Source organism: Octopus bimaculoides, chromosome 3 (genome assembly GCF_046866305.1).
Source record: "Octopus bimaculoides isolate indiv1 chromosome 3, ASM4686630v1, whole genome shotgun sequence".
Taxonomy (NCBI): domain Eukaryota; kingdom Metazoa; phylum Mollusca; class Cephalopoda; order Octopoda; family Octopodidae; genus Octopus; species Octopus bimaculoides.
Genome location: NC_142930.1, coordinates 152420129 through 152442628, shown reverse-complemented (window position 1 = coordinate 152442628; position 22500 = coordinate 152420129). Strand labels below are relative to the sequence as shown.

The following is a 22500-nucleotide window of genomic DNA, read 5'->3' as shown; positions in this document are numbered from 1 at the left end:
CCAGATGGAAAATATTTAGCAAGCGGATCCTTTGATAAATGTGTTCATATCTGGAATGTACAGGTGAGATCATTTTTTTGATCATCATTAGTTGTTCCTGTTGATGAAATCTATGTTTTTTACAGAAAATTAATTAGTTTTTGTATGGCCATTTCATTCCAGTCATCTTACAGTTAGCTTATTTTTAGATAAGAGATAAATTCAGATTTTGAGGCATAGTATAGTTAGTGTTTCTCAATGGAGGTCGATACAGCCCTTGGGGGTCCATAAAAAAATTTTGTTGTTAAAAATTATGTGCATTAAATTGGTTATACTTCTACACAAAATATTTTAACAATGTTTTATAGATGTTAAAGAACAAACAAACTATACATATCTCAAATATGCATTAAAAAAATTTTTTTTTTTAGAGTGGATTATTGGTACACAGTTACCGAGGAACTGGTGGAATATTTGAAGTTTGTTGGAATTACCGTGGTGATAAAGTTGGAGCCAGCGCCTCGGATGGTTCAGTAAGTTGTAACTTTGACATTGTTAGCTTCTACTTGTGTTCTTTTTCTATTGATTCTGGTTACAAGGTGCATTCCAGGAGTTTTGTGACATTTTTTCAGGAGAGACATTAATTTTAAAGAAGTGCAAAACTCTAATCTCCTTCAAAGCAGGATGCTCTGACTTCAATGTACTTGTTGTAGTGCTCCAACTGTATCATGAAGGCCAAATGGAAGCCCTCCAAAGTGAAGGTGTCCAAGTCCCTTGTCACAGCCTCTTTTATGTTCTCCTTTAGTTTGGGGGAGCAACCAAAAGTAACAGGGAGCAAGGTCTGAAATTTAGGGAGAATGAGAGACAGTTTTGATTCCCACCCCTGTCAAGTTGTTGGTTACTAGAATGGAATTGTAGACTGATGCATCGTCCTGGTGTGGTTGCCCTCACCTTTTATGGATGAAATCTTTTCCTCATCTCCCTCAAAGCCTCTATAGAGTACTCCTTATTGACCATCTGCCAACCCATTGGATGTAGATGATGCCCTTGTTGTAAAAGGGGATCATCATGAGTTTTCTGTTGGACTTGTGTTGCTTGGCCTTTTGTGCCAGCAATAAACAGATGCTAGGTTCATGCAAGGTAATCCATAAGCAGTCTGGAGCATTTCATAAGTTTTTGTAATATTTTTGTCCTGTTTAACACAAAACTTTATTGCATAGTGAGCTTCTAAATTGTCTTCACCTCCTGATATATTCTACAGACGTGTCAGTTATGACAAGCAGTGTTTTCTAAGGTGTGTTCAAAGTGCTGTTACAGCTGTCTCTTTTAATTTGAAATAACAAAAATTGGCAAGTCAGCTTATTAGATGTAATGATATGCTAAAATTACAGCAACACTGTTATCTTTTGATATTGTTTTCACAAATGTTTCTATTTATAGGTTTTTGTCTTGGATTTACGGAAGTGATCTCAAGTTGCTACTGCATTTAATGTTACCTGCTACAAATGATTGTGTACCCCAGGATGAAAGATGGCGACAAGCATTACGTCAGCAACAGTAGTTGGCTCACCAGCTGACTGAGGGTAACACTACCAGCTGGCAGGTGTTCCCTTTCAGATCCAAGGCACCTGGACTCAGTGATGCTGCATACAAACTAAAATTACATTCATACGAATACACACACACACATACACATTTGCACGCATACATGTCACATCAAGGCGGCAGCAGCATGCCCCCTCAGATCTGTCCAACAGGAAGTATTTGTCCTGTCTTGTTTTATTTGTAAGTCAATTCAGCTATCTGACAATGGCTTAGCAATGATATTAAAAACAAAATATAAAAAGTTCCCTTCCCTAGCTTTGTCATTATGAGAAGTGAGCAAGATTCCTGTAATTATTGGTTCTAAATAAGTTTGATCTCCTTATTAGTTTTATGCCTCTCATAGCATATGTTGTGACAGTAATGACCATTCCTTTTCCTAGCTTTAGTGGGGTTTTTTTCTGTTTTATAACTGTGTATAAAGCTGCTGATTCTTTTACCGAAATATGTTGCCTTCTCTTTTTGCTCAAGGTGCATCTCTGTCTATCTTAATCTGCATTATCTTTTCGCAAATGAAATCATGAAAGTAGAGCAAATATTTTTTACCTCTGTTCATTTTTCTGGTCCACTAGTGGAATAATTTTTGTTATAAATTTTTAAAAAATTTGTGTCATTTTTCAGTTTTTATATATTTTAAACGTTTCTCTGCATTTAGTCTTATTTAGTCATTTTTGTTTAAGTTAATCCTCATAAAATTTGATTGCTTTACCAGTCTCATTGTTTGAAAAAAAAAAAATATCTGTGCATAGTTTAAAATGTGTGAATTGATAGTGTGTATGATTTTTATGTAATATTTTTGAGATAGATTGAACTATTTTTTATGTATTTTCATATCTGGGTATATTACAGATTGTATTATATTTGGATTCAGGCATTAATGGTTATCATATATTTTGTTGATTCTTGAAAAAAAATCATTAATTTGTTGGGTTTTAAGCTTAACATTTTTGCATTATGATTTGATTAATATGTATACATATATATATATATATATATATATAGCTCACACTATTGAAGGTAACATAATTTCTTATGTAAAATATGAAAGGTTAGTAGGAAAAGCTGAGATGATAGAATGCATTAGAAACTTCTTTCAAATTTTTATCACTGTTTTTAGCTAAAAATTTTATTGATGTTGACTTCTGTTGCTCATCTTTCTGGTTTTCATAAATGTCAGTGTTATACTGGGTTTTTTTTTTTTTTTCCTTTAATGATTACACTTCTTTCGAAGAAAAGAAAACAGTTTTTCATGTCTCATCAAAAGAAATCAATATTAGATATATTGAAAAAGAATATTAGATATTAAGATATCAAAGAAGGCTATTAGCTATTATCATGGTTTGGTTATTGTGGAATATCTCAGTAACATTTCTTTTTTTTTTTTTGTTTGGATATCTTGCATTGCAGTCTGTTTCGAGTGGGTGAAAACTAAGATAATTCAATAATCTGAAAGATAGCAATCTGAACTGACAGAAACTTTTGGAAGTGTTTCTGCATATGTGTTTGACTTTCTGTGTTTGTGCACAAATTTGTAGTGCACCTACATGCACAGTATCTTTACTCAAGAGCTTTTGCAGCAGCATGCAAAAAGAAGAGGGTTATATTTTATTCTTGTTTACATATCAGTGTCATTGGTAGTGATGAATTTTGGTTGCAAAATCTTTGGCTAGCTACCAGTTGGCTTTATCAAGTAATTAAGTTCATTCAAAATGTCTTTTGCTGGTAGTTCTATCTCTTGTCATTTTAACGTTTTTGGTTCAGTAAACCTTAAATAGTAAGATACAAGCAGCATGTCCTGTAATTTTTATATATACCTACATACCCGAACTTTTAAGTATGTTAGCAATTACTTCTTGAAGGAATTTGTAATAGGTTTTGATTAAACATTACTTGTTTTTAGTATAAATATTCAGATTTTCTGTTTTAATAGGAAAATAGACTTACTTAATTTTATTGATACGATATACCATACCCTTACTCAATTGATTCATATATTTTATCTTTTCCTAATTTAGTATTAGGTATTTTGTAGGTAAAACTGAACTGCCATATGTAGCAATTTTCACTGTTGATTCCTTCTATTTATATCTAATATCCTAAATTTTAAAAACTAATGGGAGATCACTTCAAGACCGATAAATCAAATGATGCAAGCTCCAGGTGAAAATAATGACAATATTTTCCCCCATTACTTGGTGATGAGGGAGTGTTAATCTTTTTATTGTATAATAAAATAAAAAAAAAAAATTGAAAAGATAAATTCTTTTGTATTTTTGTAACCCTACCTCTCTTTCCAGTGTCATTGGGTCGAGAGTGAGTGTGAGAGGGTGTGAGAAAGCTTAGTGTATGAATTCATTAGTTGGGTTAATTTGGCACTTGACTGGACAGATGCTCTGCACCAGTTGTTTGTTGGTTACCATAAAACTGTAGGGTAAGGCTGTAAATATATCCACTCGCTGTCTGCTTTTACTTCCCTATACTAGACCCTACAACCCCAATTTTACCACTTACATATTTTTTCCACCTTCCCTGAGAATCTAAAAAGCCTAAGTTTTTTTTTTTAAACCCTACCCTCCTACCATTGCCCAAGTTTAAAAAATTTTGTAAACGTTTTTTTTTTGTAAAATGTTGTAATATTGAATAAATAATAAAAAAAAAAACTGGAAAAAAATCCCTGCTTTCTATCCTGTCTCTCTCTTTTCCCAACTTAAAAATAAAAGATTTGTATTGAATGGTAAAAAGCTTAGATGTAATATGATCAGGACTAAAATCTAAAGAAATTTAAGTGAAAAAGAAAAAAAAAAAAAAAGAGAATGAATGTAAAATAAAAGTTAGGAAAGCTTTTATCTCACTGTTTTGGTTTTAAAATAACAAAATCTACTTTTACTTTTCAATGACAACAGATTTTTCTTTATATTAAGAGGAAGTATTTATTTATTTTTCTGTTTATATTTGACTAGCAGTTTAGTCCGGTGTTGCCTGGGATTAAGTTAGGATTATTAAGCTAATCAAGCGCTTTATTTCAAACCAAACTAAGTTACACCGACGTCAAATTTGTGCGAAATCCATTGAAATTGGTAAACGTTTGGCTGAGGATGCGTTGCAGACAATTTGATTGGGAAATACCATAAGGAATTGGTTTATCGATTTCCCCCCCCCCCCCCCCCCCCCCCCACTCATCGATTGTTTTTTTTTTTGGAGAACTTAAAGCATTCAAATATCCCATAAATCCTAAGCAACGCCAGCATAAAGTTTGAACAAAATATGTCAAAATTGGTAAAAGTTATTGTTGAAAATAGGGTTGTAATCAATTTTAGTGGGAAATCCTATAAGGAATTGGTTTATCGATTTTTCATCCTGATTGAATGGAAAACGCCATAAGGAATCAGTTTATTGATTTTTCACCCCAAAAAGGACTTAACTGAACATAACAATGCTGATTCAAAAAATCTATATTTATACTTTAAAGTTGGTTTTCACACCCAACCCAGTTCTGCAGAATCAGTGTCACGACGAGAACGCATGGGCTGGGAGTTTGACCGGCAGAAGGGATCAGGTTGCACACGCTGGCCCTTTTGAACCCCCCCATCATCATCTAACCCTACTTTGGCCCATGGGTTGGGAACCTTTCTGACAAGGAAAATATAATGCCCAAAAGGGCTCCCAATCCTGTGTCGGAAGAAGTTATGTTTGGATCACAACTTAGCCTAGCGAAAAGGGGCTCAGGAGCCTCTAAAAGGCAGCAACTAATCCCAATCTAGTCCTAACCCCTCCTAGGGGTACTATTGGTCAAAGCTGCATTGAAGATGTGCATTGGAAGAGGTTGCCTCAGAGGTCTGCATTGGAGAAGGTTGCATCGAAGGTTTGCACTGGAGATCTGCAGTGAAGAAGATTGACTCAAACATTTGGATTAGATAAGGTTGCATTGGGGATCCAGATTGGAATAACTTAGGAAAACTTACAAACAGCCTTAACAAAGAAATAAAGGGCCTGGCCCTTCTAGCCTAACTCTATGAGCAACTTGGCTAAGCGCTGAGTGAACATTGTTGTCGGAGAAGTCAGCATTGTCCAATAAAGAAGAGGAAGACTCCTGTTGCCATAGTTTGAGAATATGTCTGGCCAATGCTTCTGGATCACCTGTTTATAACCACATAGGCTGCAATGATGACTTGTTCCTCTTTCTATGTCTATAAAACTTCGCTATAGACACCATTGCATGTTCTGCTCTGAGGAGCATACACAAAAAGAGCATTTCTACTCCCCACACGGGAGCAGACCACATAAAGTTGCCCATGTGAAAAGCACAGCTCCCCCAAATGGATGCCTTCCACCGATAGTGTTTGGCCATAGGATTTGTTGATGGACATGGTGAAGTATGGCCTCAACGGGAACTGTGAACTGCAGAAGTTAAACAGCATGTCTGACCCCAAGGGATAAAGGTGCATCCTTTAAATGAAAACATTTCCCGCTCCTGCATCCCATAACAATGGTGGCCTCAATAAAGTGGAGCTTCAGGGACTTGACTACCAAGCAGGTCCCATTGCACTGTTTAGGCGTGTACTCTTTATTCCATTTGAGTTTTATTGAATGGTTGTGTAAAATTTTCTTAACAATAGGGTATATTGTAAATCTACACACACACATGCACACACTTGGTGTTGTTGTGATACATGTACTCTTTATCCCATTTGTGTTGTTGCTTTTGAGGTGTTCCACTAATTGGATGGTAGGTTACTTTTGAGGTGGGAATTAAAGCAGTGATTTATTTCTGGTATCATTAAATCATTGAAGATTTTATGGCAGGAGATAAGTTTCGGTGAGGACTATCTTTTGATAGTAATCTGAATGTTAAAGGGCTAAGGTAGAAGGAAGAAAAAGCAGGGGATAATGGGCCAGTTCCATCTACTCTTAATCATGATAGAATATCAGTTGTTGACATGAATGTAGATTGGATAGCTGTTAGATTTGGTTTACATAAGCAAGAAGGAAAATTCCAACAGGTTTGTAATGAAAATAACATTTTATTTCATTTAAAAAACAAACTTCCATTTCAGATGAAATGTGAAATTTTAGTAACAATTTATTACAGACAAGAGAGAATTCTGCAGGCACGGATATTTTCAATTGCTCCTTGAAATGGTAGGACACAGTATGATTTTTTTAGTGAAGTAATGGTTTGTACTTTCATAAATATTTCTTTTTTTTTATTCTGAGTGATGAGGTGAGAAAAAGAGATGTTTATAGAGCCAAAATAAATTTCATTAAGATATGAGATCTAGAAATGATGTATAATTAACTGAGAAGTATGTATTGATTAAGGTCCATATTTGCTACGCATTGATATGTATCAATACAGTTGTAGATGCAAGGAGAGATATTGATGGACAGAAATTTTGTTATTTTATGCTGTGTTGATTAACTCTGGCACACACATACACATCCTCACATATTTACAAGAATTCTCAATCATTCATAACACTTTTTTTCTCATGTGATCCCCTAATCTTTGGTAGCCTAAATGTAAACATCAAGAATGAATCTTTAACGTGAAGTGTTTATCAATCCGAAGAGGTAGGGAACTTGAGAGTGCTGAAACTTCCCAGTAGAGACTTCGTGACATGAATAATTGGTAAAGGATGATTACAGCACCAGATTGGCACAGTACTACTCCCATCGTTAGAACCTAGAGAAAGAACAATTAAAAACATGTATAATGAAATGGTAATTATAATGATTACTAACAAGAAAGGTCTCTAATTTTAGTGGATTTATTTAATGGATTAGTGTGTGTGTGTATATATATATATATATATATATATACATACGGTTGAGGGAACCCGTGGAAGAGGTAGGCCCAGGAAGACCTGTGGTGAGGCAAGACCTTCGTACATTTGGGCCTCACCGAGGCGATGACTACTGACCGAGACCTTTGGAAATGTGCTGTGCGTGAGAAGACCCGGCAAGCCAAGTAAGATCGTTGCCAGTGCCCCTGGACTGGTTCTTGTGCGGGTGGCACATGAGATGCACCATTTTGAGCGTGGCCGTTGCTAGTACCGCCTGACTGGCTCCTGTAGGATTTTCGAGCGAGATCGTTGCCAGTGCCCCTGGACTGGCTTGTGCGGGTGGCACATAAAAGACACCATTTCGAGCGTGGCCGTTTTCGTGCGGGTGACACGTAAAAGCGCCCACTACACTCTCTGAGTGGTTGGCGTTAGGAAGGGCATCCAGCTGTAGAAACTCTGCCAAATCAGACTGGAGCCTGGTGTTGCCATCCGGTTTCACCAGTCCTCAGTCAAATCGTCCAACCCATGCTAGCATGGAAAGCGGACGTTAAACGATGATGATGATATATATATACTGTCAAGCTTATCTTTGAGTTTCAATACCCAGTTACTCTCATTGTTCTGGACGGCTGATGTAACTAAGGATGATAGATCTCTTTTGTTCACCATACATTGCTTCCAGTGTAACCAGGAATGCCACAGGACCTGTCTTTCTTTCTCTCTCTCCAAAATTCCATCCATCTGTTTCTGATTCTAATCACCCTAGTTCTCTTGCCTATCTGAAAAGGGACCTCATTACATATTCATATACTCCTAAATCCTACTTATAATCCCCTACTTAACCATTTGGCATTAATATCTATCTTTCACTCTCACCCTGTATCACCTCTTGCTATCCCTCAAGCCTCTCACTATTAGTCTTTCTAATGTTGGTCTCAGGAAAAAATGCAACCAGTACACTGCAAATGATTGGTGTTAGGAAGGTATGAAAACAAATGAAGTATGATCTTCCAACTCATTTGGAAGGGTAGTAATGCCATCCAATCCATGTTAGCATAGAAAGTGGATATTTTCTCTTTTCCGACTGGGGTAACCACATATTTCCCACTGCAAGACACTTGTTTATGTTCCTCTATCATATGTTAAACCAATGGTTTCCAACCCATTTATTTAAATCAGTTTTTCCATGCACCCCTTTTAATATGCTTATCCTTATGTATGTGTCATCATCATCATCGTTTAACGTCTGCTTTCCATGCTAGCATGGGTTGGACGATTTGACTGGTGAAACCGGATGGCAACACCAGGCTCCAATCTGATTTGACAGAGTTTCTACAGCTGGATGCCCTTCCTGACGCCAACCACTCAGAGAGTGTAGTGGGTGCTTTTACGTGTCACCTGCACGAAGGCCAGTACCGCCTGACTGGACTTCGTGCGGGTGACACTTAAAAGCACCCACATATGAAATTTTGAATTTAGTTCAGACTTCCAGTACTACCTTTGCAGACCACCAGGGGTCCACAGACTCCAGGTTGGGAACCACTGTATTAAACACTCATTATCTGGCATAAACCCCCCCCCCCCCCTCATTACAACTCCCCTTCAGTTGAGGGCTCTTGTGAGTTACTTGGTGGCCCCATTGGTATTAGTGCCACGTAAAAAGCACCCAGTACAGTCTATAAAGTTGTTGGTATTAAAAAAGGCATTCAGCTGAAGAAATTATACCAAAGCAGATATTAGAGCTTGGCACAATCCTCTGGCTTTCTAGCTCCGGTCAAATCATCCAACTTATGCCAGTATGTGAAGGTGCATGGCTCAGTGGTTAGAACATCAGGCTTACAATCATGAGGTAGTGAGTATGATTCCCAGACTAATGTGTGTGTTGTTCTTGAACAAGACACTTTATTTCACACTGCTCCAGTTTATTTAGCTGTAGAAATGAGTTACAATGTCACTGATGCGAAGCCGTATTGGCCTTTGCCTTTCCCTTGGATAACATTAGTGGCATGGAGAGGGGAGGCTGTTATACATGGGCGACTGCTGGTCTTCCATAAACAACCTTCCCTGGATTTGTGCCTCAGAGGGGAACTTTCTAGGTGCAATCCCATGGATATTCATGACCAAAGGGGGTCTTTAACCATACCCTTATGCAAGCATGGAAAAACAGATGTCAAATGATGATGACCCTATACTGGTATTACAGTTTGTTTCTTAACCATACTTTTTCAGGCTCAATCTCACTGCTACAATACCTTGAGCAAGTGTAGTCCAGGACCAAAATGTAGTCCAGCTGTGCAAATGATTATAAGCTGTGAACAGTATATGAAAAAGTGCTGAGCCACAAGTGATGAAAATTAATATTTTCCTGTCAACAAATTACCTTCTGGCTCTGTACTTTTGAAGTTGAGTAGAATAAGAGATTTATTACTTGATAAAACAGTTAAGAGTTTGTGACAGGAAGGGCATCGAGTTGTAAAACAATACCTTAATAATATATTCATTTGACCTATGCTAACATGGAAGAAAAGAGACTTAACCCATTACCTACCAGTGATCTCATATGAGATCACTTAAAAATTACAAATTTCGTAATTATCTGTCAATATTTACACATATCTAACCTTTTTGCTAAATCTACTAGGTATATTTCTCTGATATTCAAATGAGGTTTGCTAATTTTTCCACCCAATATCTCGCTTATTTCTATTTAAAATGTTATTTTGATAATTCCAGCATGTTTCTAAGGCTGTTTTATGCTAGAAATCAAAGTTTCATAAAAAAATTCCAGTTAATAGAATTATGGGAGGTAATGGGTTAAAAGCAGTGAACAAATGAATGAACAAACACTTGCTCTACAACATAAGTGAAGAGAAGCAACAAATAAATACCTTATATCGAAGATATTCTGTTAGCATCCAAGAGAAGATTACCAAAACTGGATAACACAGGAACCAAAGCATGCAAGACTAGGAGGAAAAGACAAAAACAAAACATAAATAACATTTATTTAGTTCTAAAAATTGATGTAGATCTTACACAATCACCCTTTTCCTAAACTCATTTGGCTTAATGTCTATCCAAATATTTGCTAAACCAAAAGAAATTACTTTTCTATAATCATTATAACTCCAAGCTTTATCTTTATTTTATTATTAGAAAACCTCTCTGTTAAAACATTTCTCAAACTTTTATATTCTTTTCCAGATTAGCTGTGCATATTTAAGCTACTATACCCCGCCCATCTAGCATCATACTTCTGTTGTTGGGTAGAAGGGGCAGATTTTTTTAAAGCTAACAAATCAAGTGATCCCCTAAATTCATTCAAATTATCAGTACTTCCAGAATGTGGATTAAAACAATGAGTTGAAATAATAGTATGACAGAGACACAAGGTTTCACAATTTACAAGAGAGGAATAGTTGATTATACTGCATCCAGTATTTAACTGGTACTTAATTTTATCAATCTTGGAAAGATGAAAGGCAGAGTTGACTATGACAAGATGTGAAACAATTGGGAAGGAGGAAAGAATATATCCCTTAAATTGGAGATTTGGCAACTGAGTGGATGCTGCCAAAGACAACTAAAGTACCCAGTGATCAGGTTAAATCAGGCAACAAATTAAGTCTATCCCTCATGTAGGCCATGCCAGGATTTGAACTCAGAACAGAAAGACTCAGGGACAAATGCCACATAGTATTCTGTCTGATCTTCTTACAGTTCTGCCAATCTATAACACTGGAATGATGTTTTTATTACTGACTCTGAAAATATGGAAAGCAAAGTCGACCATGATGGGATTTGAACTTAAAGAGAAGAGAATTGAAATGAATACTGCAAGGCATTCTATCCTGCACTCTAACAATACTACCCACTGGCCACCTGCTTAAGTTACTATGACATACCTATTAATTTTCACATTTTTCATCTTTCTTTTACTAGTTTCAGTCATTGGATTGTGCCCATGCTGGGGCACTGCCTTGAATTGATCTCAAGTACTTATTCTGTTATTCTCTTTCTGCCAAACTGCTAGGTTACAAGAACATAAACAAACCAACACCACTTATCATGCCGTGTGTGTGTGTGGGGGTGGTGGTGGTAGTAAAAACAAAGACAAACACACAGATACACATATGTATATATGCATATATATGATGGGCTTTCCTGCCGAAGATGGCGTATGCACATTCAGCTTGTCAAATGACCTGCACAAATGATTTGTTTATAGTGATTAAATGTTCAAGCTGCACATTAGCTCACTCTCTCCATCAAATCGACATTGTCTGAGTAGGTGCACCATGTGTCAGGTGTTGAAGTTACCGCAGAGCAATATGAAACGAGGAGTTTTGCTCAAGAACACAATGCACCACCCAATCTAGGAATTGAAATCATGAGAGCAATGCCCTAACCACTAGGCCATGTGCCCTCACATTATATTTCTGTGTGTGTGTGTGTGTGTGGCACATAAAAGCACCCACTACACTCTCAGAGTGGTTGGCGTTAGGAAGGGCATCCAGTTGTAGAAACTCTGCCAGATCAGATTGGAGCCTGGTGCAGCCTTCTGGTTCGCCAGTCCTCAGTCAAATCGTCCAACCCATGGAAGGCGGACGTTAAACAATGATGATGATGATATATATATATATATATATATATATATATATACACACACACACACACACACCAAGTTTCTTTCAGTTTCTGCCTACGAAATCCACTCACAAGACTCTGTTCATCATGTACAAGTGCATGTTTATTCCTCATTATTTCATTTGTTTTATTCAATTTTAGAAAAATTGAAGCATGCTTTGACAAACCTGGAGCCTACTGAACTAAATTTGTGTGTGACTTTTGGTCCACCCTGTATATTTGTCATGCCATATTCTTAATGATAATACTAAAGCCTGTACTTACTTTGGTGAATGTTGCATAAAATTCTCTTTTTAAAGCACTTCTTTCTGATTTGACAGTAGCACGGAGATTCCAAGCAAATATGGCTGCCAGCAAAATACGAAGAAATACAAGTCCTATTCCTGCATTTGTACGATGGGCATAGTACATCCGGTGCTCCTTATCTAAATATTGCTCCCAAATATATAATATTGACTAGAGATACAAAGAAGAAAAAAATACACATTAGAGCAAAATTACTTCTTTTTCAGAAAATAATGAAAGGTTAAAAGATATTAATGATGGAAAGAAATGGGAGAATTTTTAACAAAGACTCAGGCTCACTTGCAGCGGCTAATATATATATATATATATATATACAACGACGTCGAACCCACAAGAGTTAACAAGTGAAACAGGGACAGACAGAAACAAGAAAAATGCCCCTGGTATTTCAATACTATACAAATATGTTTTTAAAAAGACTTTTCATTTAAATTTGCCAAAATTTAATTTTTCCAAAATTTGTTATCCATATTTACTGTTGAAAAGATCTCAAGGATCGAAACCGGTACTGAAATGTCTTTTATAAAAGTATTTAAGCATTTTCTACTTTGTCTTTTTTCCATATATATATAATAGTCTGTCATACCGGCCATGATGAAATACCACAAGGTATAGAAAATACGTATTCGCCTTTATATATTTAATCCTTTATATTGAACACTCAATATTTCATCTATTCAATAAGACATATTCCATATATTCAATAAGACATTCAATACTTTATTTCATTGTACCATCCATTTTTATTTTATTTTATATTATATATTCCATATTCTATATCCCACATTGGTTTGCAGGAATATAAATAAAACATAAAAAACAGACAGTGTTGGAACTCTTTTAAACAAAATAATATATTCCTCTATACACAATCATACAAAACCCCCTTTTTTGTATTTATTTTTACTCGCATATATATATATAAATATTATATTTGAATAAAAAACTTTGTGGGATGCTGTGTAAAGCTTGTCCACAGTTTTTGGCAACCTGATGCCATCAACAGTAAAAATGTACATGCTACTGGATTTACTTCAAGAATTCCTTGGTGTCCATAGAGTTTATATAAATAATCAGAAAATGGAATTTGTCAGATTTTTTACTCAAATCCACTACAATTGTTTCAACTCGTTCTGCACATGTAGCTCATAGGTGAGATGCTGCAATCATCTTGCATCACAGGTGTAGAATGCATCTCCTCAGGTGAATTTTTAAACAAATACCTTGCTATTTCTCCACACCATTTTACTTAGCCATATGAAAATGTATATCTGGGTAGTTGCTGCATTCTAGCAGTTCTCAGAAGAAACTGAGAGACAGGATGCACTTATGGTCAAAAAATAAAATACAAATAAGAAAACTAATGAATAAAAACACAAAACATACGAGATCAAAATAAAACTGAACATACATAGATAGGATATACATGCAATCAAAACAAATAAGTAGACATACAAAAAGATGTATCAAACAAACATCTTTATGCAGAGGCTATCTTTGTAATGATATCACTTTTGTAGTTGTTTAGCTCTAGGTCAGCCATGGTTGAGTAGACTTATGTTCAAAGCTATCCCAGCTGTGACCATCATGCTTTTTTTTTTATATAGGCGCAAGAGTGACTGTCTGGTAAACAGCTTGCTTACCAACCACATGGTCCCGGGTTCAGTCAGACTGCATGGCACCTTGGGTAAGTGCTGACCAAAGCCTTATGAGTGGATTTGGTAGACGGAAACTGAAAGAAACCTGTCGTACATAAGTGTATATATATATATATATATATATATATATATATATATATGTGCGTCTGTGTTTGTCCCCCCAACATTGCTTGACAACCGATGCTGGTGTGTTTATGTCCCTGTAACTTAGCGGTTCAGCAAAAGAGACCGATAGAATAAGTACTAGGCTTACAAAGAATAAGTCCTAGGATCGATTTGCTCGACTAAAGGCAGTGCTCCAGCATGGCTGCAGTCAAATGACTGAAATAAGTAAAAGAGTATATAGAAATACAGTGTATACCCGACACTACACTTTTGTTAGGATGGCTGAAAAATACTGAAGAGTATTTCTTTCAGCACTCAAATGGATTGTATTGCTAATATTGGAACAGATACAACTGATATAAGCATAAAGCTAATTTAGGTTTACAGGACTTTATGACAAAGTGCTAGCCATGTAGCATAACTTTATTGTATTGTGACACAAAACTAAGTAGAATAGTCATAAACTAATGACTGACAGATTAAAGTCACTGTCTCAAACTATTAAATTGCCAGGCTAGTAAATCCCAAATTAGTGGGATTCAACCCATAAATGTATTGAAGTTAATAACTTGTGACAGAGTGTAAGTGTCTTAAGAGAAAAATGGGGTGTAAAAGGCCTCAGAGGCAGTGTGCAAGAGGGAAGAGTGTACATGTGATGCATACAGATGAGGACAGCTGTATAAAGAAGTGTTGATCTCTAACTGCGGAGAAAACCTGTGGAAGAGGTAGACCCAGGAAGACATGGGATGAGGTGGTGAAACATGATCTTTGGATTTTGGGTATCACAGAGGCGATGACAGGTGACAGAGACTTTGGTGATTTGCTGTACTTGAGAAGACACATCAAACTAAGTGAAATCATATTTGTGGTCAGTGCTGGTGACACATAAAAGGCAACTGGTACACTTTGTGGAGTGGTTGGCATTAAGAAAGCATCCAGCTATAGAAACTAAACCAATACAGATTGGAGACTTGTGCAGCCCTTTGGCTCACCAGTTCCAGTTAAACTGTCTAACCCATGCCAGCTTGGAAAATGGATGCTAAATGATGATAATGATAAAGACAGCCCCAGAAGTAAGCTCACTTGCTTTGCGGAGACATTCTTGTTTTAATGGCAAACAATAGCTGATTTTATAAAATTAAAAATTTAGAAAGAACTTGAAATAATTTACCTGAAGAACACAAAGGAGACCAACAAACTTGGCAGCAGGTTTCTTTTTAATGGTTTCAATTGGTGAGGATTTATAAGGGCTGGTTAAGGTCCAACCAAGGGAAAGGCAAAGGAGCATATAAAGCATGGTGAATTGGGATATTACATCAACAACTAAAAAAATAAAAAAAAAATATTTGAATTACACCTTCAACTGTTTCATCTTTGAACAAACATTTACTGAATTTTAAAGCACTTTGATAACTTTTTAAATTCAGTCTATACAAACAGAAGCTTATTTCTCTAAGGTTCAATATTTTTCACAATTGTTCTGTGCAGTATGTGTGTATAGAGTTTTAGTAATATTTTTATCACACACAAATTCAGTGAAAATTTTATATTATACAAATTAAAAATATTATAATAAGTGAATAATACAAATAATCTTCATATTAAAAAAAATGATAATTTTAAAGCTCAAAGACTTTTTTTTAACAATATATTAAAATTTTTTTTATAGGTATCTACAGAAAGATGATAGCTATAAAGATTCAATAGAATTTCAAAGAATGAAAGACTATTTAAATAAATATTAGGAGTGCAAAAATATAGAAGTTGAGTAAGCAGGGATTAAACAATATAGAACATAAAGCCTAAAATAACTAATAACTACTGATTATAGAAATTTATAGAAAATGGAAATGTAATGAATATCAATAAGGTGATAAAATGGAGGAAAAGAGTATTAGAAAACAAAAAAAAATATTGAAGCTGCCAAAAATGCAATGGTTCAAACCCACACAAGTTAACAGGTAAATATTTATGATCATGGAGTTGAACTAAAATTGAATAATTTTAGAATTATGAACGATTTAAACTCATAAACCATGTATATTTCTTGGTTGTGGCATACAATCAAAGAATATGATGTAGATAAATAATTTTGTGACTAGAACATTTGAAAAATAAATGGGGCAAATATATATTGGGTGCAGATTGCATCAATAGCCAGCTGGAGGAGGCTCCTCCTGGGGTTAAAAACGGTAGTAATGTTGGTTCCTACAGAACAGCCAAGTTGAAGTGTAGCAATAAACATTCTCAGTATCATCTTTTATAGAATTTTTTTAACTAGCGACTTTGATTGTTATTTTCTCCAAATATCATCAGGTGGTTTCTCTGAACTAGTTTAGGAACTGAACCAGGAATATTAATTTTATTAACATGTCTCAAGTTTTAACTACTGGCCTATTGTTCCAAAGGATATCGTGATAATGTCTAGTAACTAAAGTATAATGTACCAGATATCAGAAACAGGTGTTTAAATACACTGGAGTATTTTCTCACCAAATTACACTCTTTTACCCCATATTACTGTATTCCTTTGAGATAGCCTGCTTGTTGTTATGAAAACCTGGATAACAAGTTTCTTGAGCAACAGATAGGTCATAGAGGAGATACTTTGGTGTCACTTTGGCATGTGATCTACAAGGGAGATTATTCTAAGACACACTTAGCATTGTAAATGTATTTTCTCAAAATTCTTACTATTCTAATAAGAAAACCATGTTTTATTTGTGTTTTAGTAAATAGTAATAAGAGACCAAGAATGAACAATATAATAATTAAAATAAGCACGTAGATCACCCACCAAAGTAAATTTGCTCACACAGACCACATGGCAAAGTAGCACTGACAAAGTAAACTAAAAAGTAACTTTCTTTAAATTGTAGATCACATGCCAGAGTGGCACCATTGTGATTTACAACAGCAAATTTTATTTTTGAGGTTTAACCATACAAAGAAACCTAAAAGAAATTGAGCAGGACTTCCTAAAACAGATTTGTTTTAAAGAATATAGAAATAATAAGAGAGGCTATTTATTTCAAGCATTTAAACTAAATTTATTTTGTAGTGTCAGTCATTTATTTTAGGTCCACTTTTCCATGCTAGCATGGGTTAGACAAAAGCGTCTTATCAAGACATTGTTTTATGGCTGATGCTCTTCCTGTTGCTAACCGTTGCTTGTTTTGCAAACAAAGGAGTTTTCATTTCACTTGCCTTTGAAAGTGCAGAGCCACTGGATGAATTATTGACAAGGAAATGCAACAAACATTCACCCAGAAACAAACACAAGCATGTGCACACACACAATGGACTTTTGTATAGTTTTTGCCTACCAAACTCACTGACAAAGTATTGATCAGCCATGGGCTATAAAAGAACTTCCCACGGTGCCACACAGGTACTTTGGGTAAGTATATATAATTAACATATATTTTATAATAAAAAAAAATCTTGTCTTTGAGCTTTAAAACTGAAATTATTACTGAAATTTACTTCATTAAAGAATAAAAAAAAAAACCCCCAAAAAACAAACAGTCTGACCATGGCAAAGTTTTAAAATGGGAAGTTTGAATCATTGACAATATTTTGTCTTTTAGTGTCTATCTTAATTTTGTAAACTAAATGCAATTCGAAACACAATGTCATTCTCATTTATGCTTTTATAGAAGCCATATAGGAAATACCAGTTCATATACTCTACTGGTACTTTGTTTTTGATCCATGCTAATTATTAAAATAAGACAATTGTGGTTGGTGCCCTACTATCAGGAGTTCAAAACTAGACAGCATATTGTACTTAGCACATCTTGTTTAGTTTGTGTTAAGTGCTGTGTTCTTTAATGGAGTAAGACATTCACTGTACAACACATGGTATAATGTTTAATCCAACTCCGCTATAAAAAATGGTATATTTTAAAAAATACAGTTGAGTGGGAATTTATAGAGTAGTCAGCTATGAAAATAGTGAGTAATAATATAAGAAAAAAAAATCAAAACAAATATTTACATTCAGCCAGCAATTCACAGAAAGGGAAGCCAAAACCATCTTTAGCATACCTACAGAAGGAAAATAATGTGTGAGCCACTAGAACATTTGCTTGAAGGGAGAGGGGAAGAAGAGAGAGTATGTTAGTAGTCAGATATTATTAACTTATATCAACCAATTAGTTAGTCTGTCAAGTATACAGATATTATGCAAAAAACAAAAAAAAACAAACAATACATAAAAAAAACAGTGTGCGCGCGTGTGCATTTACATATATTTACTTCACTTAAACCCTCACTCTTCAAGCTATGTCTCTCTCTACACACAGACATATACTCCAACTTAAGGAGATGAGTGAAAGTGTGTCCCATTCTTAAGATAACCTCTCTAACACTGCCAATTATTCATCTATTGCTCTCACTTCCAACATATCCGAGGTGGAAGAAACAGTTGTAAAAAGCATGACCTTCTTTATCACCTTTGAGTTTCTCTCCCTCTCAAGTGACAACAAGTATGGTCCTTACAGAGCCAGATCTAATAGAGATCTGCTTTTCTGCATCACACTTTTGTCTCTGGGAATGTTGTACTTGATTAAACATAGTCTTTGACAATGTCTTGCATGAGAAACTCCGAAGCTGCTCACTTTTGAGTATCTTAAAACTCTTGAAGTGTAAGTTTCTGATCAAACTGACCATATTCTGCACTGGCAGAATTTTCTCTCTTATATTTTATAAATTCCGAGATGCCTTACAATTTGTTTATATCTTCTACATTCTTTTTTTACTGCGAGCTGGCAGAAACGTTAGCACGCCAGGCAAAATGCTTAGCGGTATTTTGTTTGTCTTTATGTTCTGAGTTCAAATTCCACCGAGGTCGATTTTGCTTTTCATCCTTTCGGGGTCAATAAATTAAGTACCAGTTGCGTACTGGAGTTGATCTAATCAACTGGCCCCATTCCCCCAAAATTCCAGGCCTTGTGCCCAGAGTAGATAAAATTCTTCTTTTACTACATTAACAATAATTATTCTTGCTGTTACTTATATAAACTACAGAAAGGATGCTACCTTCCATACCTAAACATTCTCACACAACCTCAGTATCTCCTTCCATACATGTAACACTTCTACAAACAAACTTTGAAAATACCTTAGAACAGAAAACCTTTTATTTGTTTCAGTCATTAGACTGTGGCCATGCTGGGGCACCACCTTAAACTTTTAGTCAAATGAATCAACTCCAGTACTTATTCTATCAGTCTCTTTTGCCAAATCACTAAATTACAAGGATGTAAACACACCAACACCAGTTGTCAAGTGGTGGTGGGGGACAATCACAAACACACACACATATATGGATTTCTACATGATGGGCTCCTTGCAGTTTCCTTCTATCACATCCACTGACAAGGCTTTGGTCGACCTGAGACTATAGTAGAAGACACTTGCCCAAGGTGCAACACAGTGGGTCTGAACTCAGAACTATGTGGTTGGGAAAGCAACACCTGCACATCTACAAAATTGCCAAAGACTATGCTTTCAAAAGATGTTTCAGCACCAAATAGGCTGATTCATCATATTTACAGGCTGCTTTATTTTACATCAATGGTTTTCTCACTCACATCCAACCACACAAACCTTTACTCAGATGACATCAGTTTACACACCTTCCTTGCTATCAGCAGTTCAGTTTTAAAAAGTTGTCATTCCTTTACAAAGGACTGCTATATACGACACCACATATGCAATCAGCAAAATATTTTATTGTACAAAGAGCAGTAGGCCATCTTCATTCCTTCATTTTCACCTCCATTTTTTTTACCACGCCAGTATAGGTTGGACAATATATATTGTTTTACAGCTGGGTACCCTGTCTATTATTAACCCTTATCTATTACAGACAGAATGTAAACACACACACACACACACACATATATATATATATATATATATATATATATATATATATATATATATATAGAGAGAGAGAGAGAGAGAGAAATAATGGGCTTTCAAACAGCTTCTGATTACCAATTCCACTTGTACAGCACTAGTTAGGCTGAGGTTATAGCAGCAGACACATTTGCCCAAGGTGCTATGCAGTATGATAGAACCAGAGATGACATGGTAACAAAGCAAACTCCATATCCACAGAGTTATGACTGCAACTATATGTGAATGTGTACATATAATAAGAAATAACAATAGGTAGCTGAAAACATCACTACACTTGTTTGGTTATTTATTCAACAATGTATAATAATTATACAACATTACATAACATCATGCTATTTGCATAACTGCACCAGTTCACCAGTTGATATGTCAGTGAAATCAAAGCAAAATATTTATGTGCTAAGATTCAATGTGGGAATAATTTGTTAGAATTTTGGTGATGGTTTGCACAATTATTAACACTGATTTATGAAAATGAAATTTCCCACTGAATTTATAAAGACAGAAAAAATAAATCACTGCATTATTATTGCATAGGGAGTTATGTTGCTGTTGTGGTAACAATTCTATTTCAATTGTTACCTACAACATCATTGGTATAATGGGACCCAACATCTCACTTTGTTTCAAGTCAACATGTAAAAGGAAAACTGAAGTCTTACCGCAGAAGATGCACCATCATTAGAAAGGAAGCAAGAGACTGTAGGGCAGTAGAAGCAGTCAGGAGCTGAATAACTAGTTGCATTGGTCCACCTTTTGAGAGAGTCTGCCAGAGTCGGGGCCAGAATATACAGCCGATAACAAAATAACACAAAGTTAAAAGCTGGTAGAATCCAAGAAGACCTGGAAATAATCAACAATAGGAAAGTTCTGATGATATCTTAGACAATGTTTTTACTCTTTTAATATCTGTGTATCATCATAACAGTAATGTCCAATTTTCTGTGATCACACCAGTCTGTCAGAATTTGTCGAGGCAGATTTTCTATGGTCTGATGTTGTTCTTGTCTCCAACCCTCACCTGTTTCCTAGTGAGATCATTTTTACCCCACATGGTTGGACATGTTTTCATGGAAGATTGGAAACAAAGGATATCATTTTCATGACAGTGACACTTGTTTAAAACAATCACACCAAGTCAAGACAAGGAAACAGTAACACACACACAAACAAGAAGAATGGAGTAAGCAAGTTCTTTTATTACATCAATTTAGAGTTGCTTCATCTGCAAATAGCTTTTGAATTTGATGTGTCATTAACACTTCATGAATCAATAGCTGCATATAATTATTGCATAATACAGCATTATTCACGAGATCAAACTCAGATGAAACAATTGTAAATTGATGTAATAAAATGACTTGCTCATTCCATTTTTCTTGTTTGTAATTATTTTTAAAACAAGCAATCTCGGGATGTGACAGTGTGTTGATTGCAAATGAAAACCTCACTTGGTATGTTCATTAGATTAAGGGATTACTACATTGCTTGGAAACAGGTGAGGGTTGCTGTCGAGAAAGGAATCTAACATATGCAAGCATGAAAAAGTAGATGTTAAAATAAGGATGATGATGCTGCACACATGCACTTAAAGTAGAGTTTTGATGATGGGGATTCAGTTATTTGATCAACTGAATTACCTGTTCATTGCATTAATATGCAGGTGACTGAGTATTCCAGATATGTGCACCATCACCAAAATCTCCAGGTAGAATTAGTATCATATAGTGTATGATATAGCTGCTATTTTGAATTATATAAACCCATCTGAAAAAGTTTCCATCTAGTTTCTATCATGGTACCTCATGACAGCAAAGTGAAAGTCTTACTCATTCAGCCATGCTGCATCCACACACACAAAGACAAACATTTACACAGTTGCATAGTGTAATTAACACTGTTTACCTTCACTTATCCATGTTATATAAATGTAGGCCATGATTCCAAAATAAACTCCTTTACAGAACATGCATAATACAGTGGCCTCCCTTTGTGGTGCAAAAATGTATGTGTGCCAAGTATTTTGATAGAGAAAATGGCAGTAACCTTACCTGATTCCTCATCACTAAAATGAATGGTTGGGGCTGCAAGTGAGTCTGGGTTTAATAATTTAATGTCATACAGAATGTAATTTGGTTTTTCTAGAAGGGTAAATGGTTTTGTAGGATCACAAGTGTAAGCATCTGCATAGACAATGTGCCATATTCTGGGGTAATAGAAGTGTGCAATAGTGAGATTTCCAGTCTTGTTTGTAAGTTCATCTGCCAAGGGAAAGATTAAAAATAATCAAACAAAAGCAACAGAAATTTAAAAGCAAAATCTTTCAACAACACAAAACCAGATACTTTTATATTCAGATGTAATGTTATGTTTCTTTTTTAATATCAGTCAGGTTACAGTTGATTGTGAAAGTTCTACAGCAAAATTGTCCACTAACTGTTGAACAGATGACCCCAACCAGAAAAGGGGCCCCATGACTGATTGGTGGG

The 22500-nt window shown here is 35.5% G+C and overlaps 2 protein-coding genes across 6 annotated transcripts in view; one reads left to right on the top strand and one right to left on the bottom strand.

The window, feature by feature from the left end:
* LOC106873508 (F-box-like/WD repeat-containing protein TBL1XR1) overlaps window positions 1–4252 on the top strand; it is a 92595-nt gene extending 88343 nt beyond the window's left edge. For all 5 annotated transcript variants that reach the window (XM_052966068.2, XM_052966070.2, XM_052966067.2 and 2 more), the window contains 3 exons: window positions 1–63; window positions 411–512; window positions 1420–4252. The exon at window positions 1–63 is cut by the window's left edge and continues 103 nt beyond it. In XM_052966068.2, the coding sequence (XP_052822028.1) occupies window positions 1–63; window positions 411–512; window positions 1420–1446 (192 nt within the window). In that variant the 3' untranslated portion in view covers window positions 1447–4252. The remainder of the gene's footprint in view (window positions 64–410; window positions 513–1419) is intronic.
* Window positions 4253–6582: 2330 nt separating this feature from the next.
* The window catches only part of LOC106873509 (integral membrane protein GPR180), a 25545-nt gene continuing 9627 nt past the window's right edge, over window positions 6583–22500 (bottom strand). Inside the window, exons 3-9 of the mRNA XM_014920895.3 lie at window positions 22063–22272; window positions 20674–20854; window positions 18081–18130; window positions 15252–15403; window positions 12276–12467; window positions 10253–10330; window positions 6583–7264 (exon numbers count right to left, since the gene is read on the bottom strand). Of these exons, the coding sequence (XP_014776381.1) occupies window positions 7109–7264; window positions 10253–10330; window positions 12276–12467; window positions 15252–15403; window positions 18081–18130; window positions 20674–20854; window positions 22063–22272 (1019 nt within the window). The 3' untranslated portion in view covers window positions 6583–7108. The remainder of the gene's footprint in view (window positions 7265–10252; window positions 10331–12275; window positions 12468–15251; window positions 15404–18080; window positions 18131–20673; window positions 20855–22062; window positions 22273–22500) is intronic.